At 39.6% G+C, this 13315-nt stretch overlaps 1 protein-coding gene across 2 annotated transcripts in view; it reads right to left on the bottom strand.

The window, feature by feature from the left end:
- LOC126291922 (speckle-type POZ protein-like) overlaps window positions 1-13315 on the bottom strand; it is an 82635-nt gene that overhangs the window by 40702 nt on the left and 28618 nt on the right. For both annotated transcript variants that reach the window (XM_049985655.1, XM_049985656.1), the window contains one exon: window positions 11501-11809. In XM_049985655.1, coding sequence (XP_049841612.1) covers window positions 11501-11809 — 309 coding nt within the window. The remainder of the gene's footprint in view (window positions 1-11500; window positions 11810-13315) is intronic.

The following is a 13315-nucleotide window of genomic DNA, read 5'->3' as shown; positions in this document are numbered from 1 at the left end:
TCCATCACTGAAGCAACAATCACGCTTGCCTGCCAGTATTGCTCATTACAGACTGTATGCAGCAGCCAACATAAAGAGTGTAACACCCTAAACACATTGCAAGTAAATACCTACAAAGACATTAAGCAAGGCTTGAAGATGTTACAGACATTACTTTGCCACCATAGATACAAACTGTGTTACAAGTTGGCAAATAATAAACATCAGAAGACAGCATGTGTGCACTGCTATTAGATAAAATTCAGTATGAGCTGCTACTCCCAATTCCCATGAATTCAGTCATATTCTGTCAGGACAAATATAATTTTCCATGAGAGAGCATACCTCTGCCTCCCCTTTAACAATTAGTTATTATCTGGTTTTCTTCTCCAGGAAGCTAGACTATTGCTGTATGTGTTTGATTCCTCTACGCTCTTGTTTCATATGTTGCTACCATCTGATGGAGGGTGGCAAGTCTGCAAGCAGTGTCTTCTGCCTTACTGAGGGCCGTAAGGTACATCAACTCACTATGCCCTTGCCTGGAATGATGAGCGAGTGCACCATTTGACAACCATATAAGTCATCCAAATGAGGAAATCTGAAGCCGTAACATTTCATAAGCAGGAGAATTTTTTGTAAATTACATTTATAAAGGTAACTTGTCACAAAATAAATGATAAAATGAAGAGCTTCCATTAAAACTTTCCTTAAAAGAACTATCAACAAGAAAAATGTTTCTCCACTCAAAGTAAACCAAGAAATGAAATAAAAATTATTGTAATCCACGCATACAGTACAATTGATATGAATGATATTTAAACATTTGAAAATTGGAATATCAAACAATGGAACATTCAGATAGGAATACCAACAATGTAGGCCGTAACGAAGCCATATCAAGTTGTAGACAGGCACAATTAAGACACAAAGATTTCGGCCACAGCCTATGTCAGCACGCACGTCATGCACACATCTCAGCCCAAGATGCTGGTGCTGGTCGCGTGTATGTGAGGTGTGCTTGCTTGTGAGTGTGAATGGTGTGTGTGTCTTTTTCTGATGAAGGCTGTGGCCAAAAGCTTTGTAAGTGTATTTTGATTGCACCTGTCTGCAACTTGACATGTCTTCTTTATGGTAAGCAGCAATCTGTCTTTTCCCACATTGTTAAAATTGTGAATGTCAAAGAACTATTGCACAGAGAAAAAAAAGTTGATTTGCTAAAGAACATTTTCACACATAAACTGTCAACTGAAATTTAAGAAAGCTAAGTAATGAAAACTATTGAACATATTTCAGTATGCAACTGAGGTCACAGGTCTTTTAAATGGTTTTACCTTGTTTCCAGTGAAACTTAACCAAATAGCGAGGCAAGATTAATAAATATATTGAGAACAGATACAAGAAATCCAACTTCATGAGCAGCAAACTAACAGCAACATTCTCAATGTTACTTATTACTCAAAATGTAACCACATGGCAACGGAATAATATAATGATAATCTACATGTTACTCTGTAAAAATTGAAGCTTTAATATCAGTGTCAAAGTAAAAAAAAATTAAAAAAACCTTCAGGGTAACACTCATTGTAGCATATGTAATACAATGTGGTGAAAGAAAAATCAATCTCCTGACCTTCCTACACCAAACAAAGATAAAATCCAACCCAATCTGAAAGAAAACACAACTTAACCAGTCAAAAGATTAAAAAAACATGAGTTACTGTAATGGTTAGCAGAACCAGAATAGTGCCAAACTTGTTGCTCTGCTAATAAAGGTTGTCATCATTAGGAGCACTGTAATGTATCATTTTGGTAACATATTTTGTGATGCTTCTATCTCAGATGATGTGCACACTGAAGTCCCAAGGCTCATTTTGTACAGGGACTTTCGGAAGTATGTTCTATTCCACTCGCTGATGTGAAGAAATAATAAAAATGGTGAACCACCATTTCAGAATCCCATTTTGTCTATTCCTCATCTTGACTGATTAACTATGAGAAGGTACTGCTGTTGTATACTCCTTAAACCAATAAATGAGATATTTAATGAAATATATAGGTCTGTGTGTATAATTAAAATTGAGCCTAATGTCATTAATATTCACATGCAATATTTAAGCAATAATTTTCATTTTTCAGCATGATGCGTTTGAGTCTCTCTCTGGCAGGTTCAGTAATTGAGACTGTATACACTGGCTTTTATTACAGCGTGAATTCGAACCTGCAATTTGTGATTATTTTATTCAATTTTTACTCACAACTGAATTAAACTGTTTTACACAACAAACCACTAGAAAGTAGAAGCAAATATACTACCATTTATTCTGCACACTGAATTCATTATGCATTATAGGGTATCAGCAGAATCAGCAAGGGGAGGAATATGTGGAAAATACTGACTTGAAGAAGCAGCAGGATGGTAGGAAAAGGGTTAAGACCTTCATGTTACTACATTTAAGTACTATATTGAGATGTGGAAGTTCGTACAGGAGAGCAAATTGTTGCGGGTCACATAAAACCAGTCAGAAGACTTATGGTAGAAAAAAAATTAATTATCAACAAAAGCAAAAGTTTAACATTTACTCAGAAAATTGTCTCTTGTCCAGACCATCTGTTGGAAGTGTCCCAAATGTGTCACTCCCATTTATCAAGATGTCAAACTGTACCCTCTTAACACTCTGGGGAGCAAACCTGAAGGTTCAGACAGTGTACCCATATCCCACAATTGGTGTGAACAGCCTGTGCAAACATTGCAAAAATAAATGGCCATAGTGGGTGCCCTACTGTAATATGTTCATGCGATACAGCTGAAAGGAACTGATTTATGGAAACAACAGCAGATGGTTTCAAGAACTGTCAGGGATTTTTTCATATTTTCTAAAATTGAGTGTATTTCAGAAAGAGTTACCCAATTTTAGCAGTTAATATTTGGTGTTTGGAAACATGCAATAAACTAATGACAAATTTCAAAACACTCATTAAACCCATTCATTTTATTGCAGTGTTTTTGCTCAGTCAAGTAAATGTTTTGTTCTTGAAAAAGAACAGGTCCTACACCTTTTCATAACAAACTAAGCAATGTACACTATCTTTAGGCAAAGGTCTTTCATGCTCCAACAGGGTGTATACGGGGACAAGGAAAAAAAATTCCCGGATTATTCCCGGATTTCTCCCACATATACCATTTAAAAAATATGCTTTTTCCAGGGCGAAAATACACTTTTTCTGTGTTAAGTGACAGTAGGTTTTCTGTAGATTTCCCCTCGGAACTGTAAAACTTATCAATCCTTTGAATGGTTAACATTTTATATAATCGCGTAGAACTTCCCGCGAAGAAAAAGAAAAGACGGAGCTCAGAAGTTTTGGAAAGACCTTTGATTTGCAGCAACATATACGCTGCATATTTTTGTATTACAAAAGTATAAATTCGCTGTGTTAGTTTCCGGAGCGTTGCAACCGAGGTTGCGATGTCCTTTTGTAAGCGAGTCGTATCTCAAGCTATGAGATCTCACCAGCCGATGACAGCAGCTATTCAGACCATAGGACATGTGTTATAGTCAGCCAATAGCAAGATTACTGGTTACATAGCGCGAACACACAAAAGGAAAAGTTAACGATCTACATTAATGTACACAGTACCGTATATCTACAAGAAAAACTAAGCTTTCACATTTAATATTGGTCTCTAAGATTAACACACTACAACAAAAGCTAAGCTTTCACATGTAATATTGATCTTTTTTTGCGTGTGTTATACTTTAAAATTATGACATAAATGTCTCGGCTCGAAATTATTGTAAGTGGCTGGTCCTCAAACTGTTCAGTTTCGAACGCTCTGCGATTTAGATATCCATCCCACTTTTTCACACGTAAAGTAATTCATCTTGGGTAAAAAGAAATTACTTTGAAAGTAACTCTTTTCTAACCACCGTTCGCAATACTATCCCGAGACTGTTAGAAATAGGTTTGATTTACCAGTTGCCAGAGAGCACCAGAAAACGCATTATTGTGCATGTGCAACTGCAGTGGTGTAGGAAGCCGGCATGTTCGTGAGTCTAAAGCACTAAGAGAGCTTACATTACACAATAAAAGAAACAAGGCACCAGAGGATACTCCAAAGAGCATCGAAATTTCATAAACCACGCTAAAATGCATAATTCGGCTTGAAGTGCAAATTGGCTTTTTTCAGATTCACAGTGAAGTAGGTCCCATCTGATACTAAGCTTTTCAGTGTGGTTTTTGGGATGTAAATTTTCTTGGAGTACTAGTACTCTATGATCTCATTTTTGGTTCTTTGTTGTTGTTGTGGTCTTCAGTCCTGAGACTGGTTTGATGCAGCTCTCCATGCTACTCTATCCTGTGCAAGCTGCTTCATCTCCCAGTACCTACTGCAACCTACATCCTTCTGAATCGGCTTAGAGTAGTCATCTCTTGGTCTCCCTCTACGATTTTTACCCTCCGCGCTGCTCTCCAATACTAAATTGGTGATCCCTTTATGCATCAGAACATGTCCTACCAACCGATCCCTTCTTCTGGTCAAGTTGTGCCACAAACTTCTCCCCAATCCGATTCAATACTTCCTCATTAGTTATGTTATCTACCCATCTAATCTTCAGCATTCTTCTGTAGCACCACATTTCGAAAGCTTCTATTCTCTTCTTGTCCAAACTATTTACCATCCACGATTCACTTCCATACATGGCTACACTCCATACAAATACTTTTAGAAACGACTTCCTGACACTTAAATCTATACTCAATGTTAACAAACTTCTCTTCTTCAGAAACGCTTTCCTTGCCATTGCCAGCCTACATTTTAAATCCTCTCTGCTTCGACCATCATCAGTTATTTTGCTCCCCAAATACCAAAACTCCTTTACTACTTTAAGTGTCTCACTTCCTAATCTAATTCCCTCAGCATCACCCGACTTAATTCGACTACATTCCATTATCCTCGTTTTGCTTTTGTTGATGGTCATCTTATATCCTGCTTTCAAGACACTATCCATTCCGTTCAACTGCTCTTCCAAGTCCTTTGCTGTCTCTGACAGAATTACGATGTCATCGGCGAACCTCAAAGTTTTTATTTCTTCTCCATGGACTTTAATACCTACTCAGAATATTTCTTTTGTTTCCTTTACTGCTTGCTCAATATACAGATTGAATAACTTCGGGGAGAGGCTACATCCCTGTCTCACTCCCTTCCCAACCACTGCTTCCCTTTCATGCCCCTCGACTCTTATAACTGCCATCTGGTTTCTGTACAAATTGTAAATAGCCTGTCACTCCCTGTATTTTACCCCTGCCACCTTCAGAATTTGAAAGAGAGTATTCCAGTCAACATTGTCAAAAGCTTTCTCTAAGTCTACAAATGCTAGAAACGTAGGTTTGCCCTTCTTTAATCTAGCTTCTAAGATAAGTCCTAGGGTCAGTATTGCCTCACGTGTTCCAACATTTCTACGGAATCCAAACTGATTTTCCTCGAGGTCGGCTTCTACTAGTTTTTCCATTTGTCTGTAAAGAATTCGCGTTAGTATTTTGCAGCTGTGACTTATTAAACTGATTGTTCGGTAATTTTCACATCTGTCAACACCTGCTTTCTTTGGGATTGGAAATATTATATTCTTCTTGAAGTCTGAGGGTATTTCGCCTGTTTCAAACATCTTGCTCACCAGATGGTAGAGTTTTGTCAGGACTGGCTCTCCCAAGGCCGTCAATAGTTCCAACTGAATGTTGTCTACTCCGGGGGCCTTGTTTCGACTCAGGTCTTTCAGTGCTCTGTCAAACTCTTCACGCAGTATCGTATCTCCCAATTCATCTTCATCTACATCCTCTTCCATTTCCATAATATTGTCCTCAAGTACATCGCCCTTGTATAAACCCTCTATATACTCCTTCCACCTTTCTGCTTTCCCTTCTTTGGTTAGAACTGGGTTTCCATCTGAGCTCTTAATATCCATACAAGTGGTCCTCTTTTCTCCAAAGGTCTCTTTAATTTTCCTATAGGTAGTATCTATCTTACCCCTAGTGAGATAAGCCTCTACATCCTTACATTTGTCCTCTAGCCATCTCTGCTTAGCCATTTTGCACTTCCTGTCGATCTCATTCTTGAGATGTTTGTATTCCTTTTTGCCTGCTTCATTTACTGCATTTTTATATTTTCTCCTTTCACCAATTAAATTCAATATTTCTTCTGTTACCCAAGGATTTCTACTAGCCCTCGTCTTTTTACCTACTTGATCCTCTGCTGCCTTCTCTACTGCATCCCTCAAAGCTACCCATTCTTCTTCTATTGTATTTCTTTCCCCCATTCCTGTCAATTGCTCCCTTATGCTCTCCTTGAAACTCAGTACAACCTCTGGTTCTTTCAGCTTATCCAGATCCCATGCCCTTAAATTCCCACCTTTTTGCAGTTCCTTCAGTTTTAATATACAGGTCATAACCAATAGATTGTGGTCAGAGTCCACATCTGCCCCTGGAAATGTCTTACAATTTAAAACATGGTTCCTAAATCTCTGTCGTACCATTATATAATCTATCTGAAACCTGTCAGTATCTCCAGGCTTCTTCCATGTATACAGCCTTCTTTTATGATTCTTGAACCAAGTGTTAGCTATGATTAAGTTGTGCTCTATGCAAAATTCTACCAGGCGGCTTCCACTTTCATTTCTTTGCCCCAGTCCATATTCACCTACTATCTTTCCTTCTCTCCCTTTTCCTACAACTGAATTCCAGTCACCCATGACTATTAAATTTTCGTCACTCTTCACTATCTGAATAATTTCTTTTATTTGATCATACATTTCAATTTGTTCGTTATCTGCAGAGCTAGTTGGCATATAAACTTGTACTACTGTAGTAGGTGTGGGCTTCGTATCTATCTTGGCCACAATAATGCGTTCACTATGTTGTTTGTAGTAGCTTACCCGTATTCCTATTTTCCTATTCATTATTAAACCTACTCCTGCATTACCCCTATTTGATTTTGTGTTTATAACCCTGTAGTCACCTGACCAGAAGTCTTGTTTCTCCTGCCACCGAACTTCACTAATTCCCTCTTCAGGAACCACACGTTTGTCTGGCCTCTCAACAGATACCCCTCCGTTGTGGTTGCACCTGCGTTACGGCTATCTGTATCGCTGAGGCACGCAAGCCTCCCCACCAACGGCAAGGTTTATGGTTCATGGGGGGTTTTGGTTCTTTATTATGGCATAATGCCATACATGGAAGAAGATGATAACTTGCACTTGAAATTCAGCGAGCAGTTGGAACTAGCCAATACTGTAGAATGAAACACTTTGTTTCAAATAAAATGATTGCCTCAGCAAAAAGATTAATAAAGCCAAATTTCTTTTCTTTAGCAAACTTGCAAAAATAACTTCATTGTTCTGCAAGGCTATTAATGCTTGAGTGCTACTAACTTGGAAATAAAATAAAATCAGAGAACTGAAATTAATACTATATTTTTGCCCTCCGTAATTATGTGAATGTATTTTAATTCACTTGATACCTCCCGGCCACAGAAATCCGTTTTGTTTTCATTTGAGGTGGGAGCTGTACACGAAGAGAAGCAGCGAAATCACTTAATGTAAACACAGGTCACGTGGAGACTAACCGCCTCAGACAACTCTGTGCAAGCGCGAATCTGGCACCTAGGGTGCGCGAGAAAAATTTTTCCCATTTGCATCTGGCTGCTTGCTGCTACCACCGATACAGCTAACAGCCAAACTTCAAGTAGCGGGAAGTGGGAGAAGGTACTGCTTATAAGCGAGTCAAATGCGTATGTGCAACAGAACGCTGGCAGCTGGTCAAACGAACCTAATGTGAACAGTTGTGACGTCATGCTCTTAGCAAGCAGTTTATTGTTACGAAGAATTACAGTCTGCGCCTTACGGCCTTTGACATATTTTTGCTATTTGCAGACGCTTGTGCATGCACAGTGTTTTGTCGCAGTAAATTGCACGTTTCCTTTGTCACTAAGGTTTTATTTTTTTCTGTCTCATTTATATTTTATTGGTGCAGTATCATTCTCCAGTAGCAGGATACAATAACATTCTTTGCTAGAGAATCAATTCTGCGGTCAAAATTACAAAAATTTAACTGAAAGCTAAAACAATGGCAAATTTCCGTAATTCCAAAAAATTCCTGGGTATTTCCCGGTTTTCTCCCGGATGAAAAAATTCCTGGGTTTTTCCTGGATTTCCCAGTTGTCCCGGGTCGTATACACCCTGTCCAAGATTTCATGAGGGTTCTGGTATCAAATCTGCACAATATGGTTGCTACCTCTACCACAAACATGAACTGTTGCTTCTTGCAGTTTTTCACTGTCATCTAAGGAACAAAATATGAGCATGTGGAACATTAAACATGGTGCTTGATGAGTTCATTGCAAATAAAACACAGCATGCCATTCTTACTGCAGATATATCTTCAAACATGTAAGTGACAAATAGTGTGTTCCATGGAAGAGTTACAGGACAAGTACTATTCATTATATGTTTATAAATGATCTAATGAATAACATCGTAGGCTTCATGGGGCTGGCATGGATGATGACATTCTTTGAAGAGGAATCAGAACTGTAGAAAGTTCTAAGGCCTACAAAGGATTAACATTTGGCATTGGGAGTGGAAACAAAGAAATAGAACTATTGCATATAAACAGATGGAAATACCAGTAACTGTAATGATAAATGACTACCAAACATGCACTGGCAGCAGTTACAGTCTAGGCCTATTCAGATACATCTGATGTGAAGTTCGGATGTCAATGGCAGCAACATCATAGCTGATGTTATCTTTCAGTTCCTGTATTGTGTGTGGATTTGTTTGACAGGCCTTGCTCCTCAAGTGCCCCACAGCAAAAAAATCACGTCAGATCCGGCAAACGTGTGGTGGCCATAAATGTTTTCTGACAATCGTTCCTCAGTTGAAGGCATCATGGACTGTTTCTAGTGTTGCCTCAGACATATGGCATGTTGCCCCATTTTGAAGGACGAAGAAATATTGTCATTCATATTCAGCAAGTTGAGCATAAAATGTACAAAAAATTTCCATATATGCAACCATGTTGGTAGTAGTGTCAAAAAACACTGGTCCAATGATGCGCGTCCGTATTTCACAGCACCAAATGCTGGTTTCTTTATCACAGAGTGGTTGCTGACACACAATGTTCTTTGAATTCATGTGACCAGAAAGATCCACAGTTGATGTTATTCAGAAGCCACATGCAGTAACCTAGAAGTTTCCAACTGTCATCCTCCCGTCTCTGTTGCACAACTGTTACACAATGTGGCTTCAGACTAAGATGTTTCAATATCCGCTGACAACTACACCTACGTAAATGCACCTGTTGGGTCAATTTACGTGTAGACTTCTTTGGGCTCTGAATAGTTCTTTGGCAAATGTTTGCAATAACTTCCAGTGTGCTAACTGAAGAAATTCTTTGTTATTTTACACTTTGCACAGGTCTATAGGTGCACCCAGTTTTATATAGACTCTGTATTGCTCTCTTTGCTCATAGTCCTCTATCCGCATACTTGACCCTGAAAATTTTCCAAGTTTTCTTAATCGAACCAGTTTTCAAATATGCTTCCACAATTTCAGTTCTTTCTTCTAAAAAGAAAGTCATTTTGCAGACCGCAAAGAGAAATGTGAAATAAACTGAAATGCTGAGACAAGAGTGCTAACAACTGATTATTGCATAAAACTGTCAATTACTGCAGCTAGTATTGCATAAAACTGTCAATTACTGCAGCTAGTTACTCTGTTTCAGAAGTCGAAATACTGCATTCATATTCAAAGAGGAGGTGGGTTGATTTTTAACTGTGCCATCCTGTATTACACTCGCATATCTCACAAAAACTCAATTAAGGTACAGTAAGAGATGTGCAAGCTCACACAGAAGCTGGCCAGCAATCTTTCTTCCCATGCACCAGTCGCAACTTTAACAGGAAAGAGGAGAGGAGAGAGTGTTAAGTCCTGTGATACTTCATGGACCAAAGCTCTGGACAAAAAGGCTAAAATTAATCTGTGCCTTGTTACTTTGAAATTTTTATCAAATCCGTATAAGACGAACAAGAATGGTTCACAAGCATTTTTCTTTGTTCTGGATCGGGTGGCCCAATTAAAGACAGTATTAAGTTCCTAAGGATCTCACAAATCTGAGTGGGGACATTAAAGGCTTTCCTGTTACAAAGAAGCAGATCTGCCATTAAGTTACAGCCTCCGTGGTCACTCACAAATGCAGAGAATGGACACAAGTTCATTCACAGAGGTTCCTATAGAAAATCCAGCAGTTACACCGGCTGCTAGGAAACTTACTGTGGGCAGTGGCTAGCTCCACAACTGGAGTTATGGAGAGACCACCATGGAAATGCAGTGGAGTTTGCACACACTGCCATGCCATTGTCCGGCCACCTACAAAGGAGAATTTGAAGATTTTTTTGAGGGGGAATTGTAAAGTTTGGTCCCATTATGAAGACTGGCAGGGTGAAGTAGCCAAGCATTGATCTATCACTGGAACGCACTGCAAACAAAGCTCACGAGTTTTAAGATGATACTATGGGAAATTCAGTGCTCTGAAAACGAAGAGTGTGGAAAGGAGACCAAAACTGCTGTGGAGGAGCATTTGAGAGGGCAATCAATTACTGTAGGTCATACTATGATATTCAGATAATAGAACATGATATGATGAGCTACTCTGGTACGGAGTCAGAATCTGGAACCAATTTTAGTTCTCGTGTTGCTTTTAGATTATGACACTTCATGTCATTCCTGAATCTGTATCTTATGTCCACATCTCAGTTCTGACTTTGCATTATGGGGAAAGTCTGTCTCTATGCTACCGATTTTTATATTTTCCCCGAGGTCTGATGTCATTTTGTGACATCCTCAGTTTCCATTCAACTTTATTTTTGCTGTCTGATCTGAGTCTCTAATTATAACATGGTGACCTCCCTTACAATCTAATTACAACAGACAAAAGATGCTCCACGGGAATTGGTGACTGAACGGCCATTGCAGCAGAGACAACAGAGAAGAGACTGTCAGTCACCGGAAACCTAGAGAATGATGAAGTAGGAACCAGTGGACACAGCACAGGTTAGTCTGCTCTGAGCAACACCTGTAAAGCCACTAGTATGTGGAGATAAAATCCATCAGCTACGAATCAGCAGCAACACGACTAGCACCAACCCACCTCAGTATCAACACACTGAATCACCACCACACCAGTCACTCTGATTCCCACAATCACATCACATGATCACATAAAATGTTTCATCCTCCTCTACATGCCCAATTAACAAGTCATGTACATGGCCAATAAATCTGGCACCGAAAGATTTGTATTACTGCCATGTGTAAACAAACAAATGTAACTATTGTTACACTGTATCCATATTTTTAATACAGTATCCTACTCAACAAATCATAATGTGGCTTTATGTCTTCCTTATGCTGATACACGAGTCATGAAAATTACTTACTGTCTATAAAAGAACTAGGTACAGATGTTGGCATACCTGTTTTATTTGACTGGCTTCGGATCTGGCCTTTGTCTTTATGGTGGCTCTCACAGGTGCTCCCTTCTCAGAAGAGACGAGTATGAAACCAAGATGGACGGATTCGTAGCTGTCTTTGGACAGGTGCATGCTCCACACACTCGCACTGGGGTGGACGAACGGCGGTGATGAGGCTTCGAAAGGGCCTTTCGGCCAATTCCTCAGCTGATGCACATTCCATGTAAACGTAGCCTTGGTTGTCACAAAGTTTGTTACGGCTATTTCATGTACACACTCAGGACTCTGCTGCGACCCAAATTCAAATGTCACCTGCAAAAGAAAAAGTGTACTTGTTACCATTTCGTAAGGCTTTATACAAAATTGGAAATAAACCTTCAGCACAGTGCTATATCTACTATATAGAGACCATCAGATGATTACATTCCAAGAAGTGGGAAGTGTGTGACATTTCACATGAAATGCTAAAGTCTGAGTGAGCGTTGTCTGGTGGCAGCAGCACATGCAGGCCCGTCAAAATGGTTTGCACCCAGACGTTGGGTATGACACACCTGAGAAGCTCCTGACTACAAAGAAGGTGGATGGACCATGTTCCAACTGACTATGCAGTTATCTTCAGGTCTTAAAATGTTTTGTTGTAAAACACATTTTAGACCTAAAGACTACAGCATAATCTGTTGAAACTGGTTGTTTTAAATAAAAAACATTTTATGTGATCTTGTCTGTTGAATGGTTTTTAACAATTCATTGAATGATGATGATGATATGTGCAAATCATTGTAAACATGAAACCTCCTGGCAGATTAAAACTGTGTGCCCGACCGAGACTCGAACTCGGGACCTTTGCCTTTCGCGGGCAAGTGATCTACCATCTGAGCTACCAAAGCACGACTCACGTCCGGTCCCCACAGCTTACTTCTGCCAGTATCTCGTCTCCTACCTTCCAAACTTTACAGAAGCTCTCCTGGGAACCATGCAGAACTAGCACAGCATCCAGAAGGAGCACCGTTTTAATCTGCCAGGAAGTTTCATATCAGCACACACTCCGCTGCAGAGAGAAGTTCTCATTCTCGAAACATCCCCCAAGCTGTGGCTAAGCCATGTCTCCGCAGTATCTTTCTTTTAGGAGTGCTAGTTCTGCGTAGTTCGCAAGAGAGCTTCTGTAAAGTTTGGAAGGTAGGAGACGAGATACTGGCATAAGTGAAGCAGTGGGGACCGGGTGTGACTCGTGCTTCGGTAGCTCAGAGGGTAGAGTACTTGCCCGCGAAAGGCAAAGGTCCCAAGTTCGAGTCTCGGTCGGGCACACAGTTTTAATCTGCAAGGAAGTTTCATATCAGCGCACAGTCCGCTGCAGAGTGAAAATCGCATTCTGGATGCATTGAAAACACATCAATCCAGTAAGTAAGTATTACAGCTACGATAAAGACTTCAGCTTAGGCAGTATGGTGTAATACAGACACCTATGTCAGTAATTAGATCATTTATCTAAAAATGTTAATTAGATGCAAACACAGTATAAAACTGATTTAATTCAAAATACACTGCCTGACAAAACATTTGAAGCACACAGAATACATAGCCAGATGTCAATTTAACTTCATACACATACACGTCTGTTCAAAAAAATTCTGGAACTTTGTCCACAAAAATTTACTACACTTACCTTTTACTTATTCTGCATGATCTCCTTTAAAATACTCTCCTCCACAATTGATACACCACTACCAATGCATTTCCATTTCTGGAAGCAGTCTTGGTACGCGTCTTGCTGGATCGTGGGAAGTGCTATCTTTTATCCCGCGTGTCCTTGCAAATCTT

Source organism: Schistocerca gregaria, chromosome 9 (assembly GCF_023897955.1).
Source record: "Schistocerca gregaria isolate iqSchGreg1 chromosome 9, iqSchGreg1.2, whole genome shotgun sequence".
In the NCBI taxonomy this organism is placed as follows: Eukaryota; Metazoa; Arthropoda; class Insecta; order Orthoptera; family Acrididae; genus Schistocerca; species Schistocerca gregaria.
The sequence above is the reverse complement of the archived record's forward strand: the minus strand, read 5'-3'. Positions and strand labels throughout refer to the sequence as shown.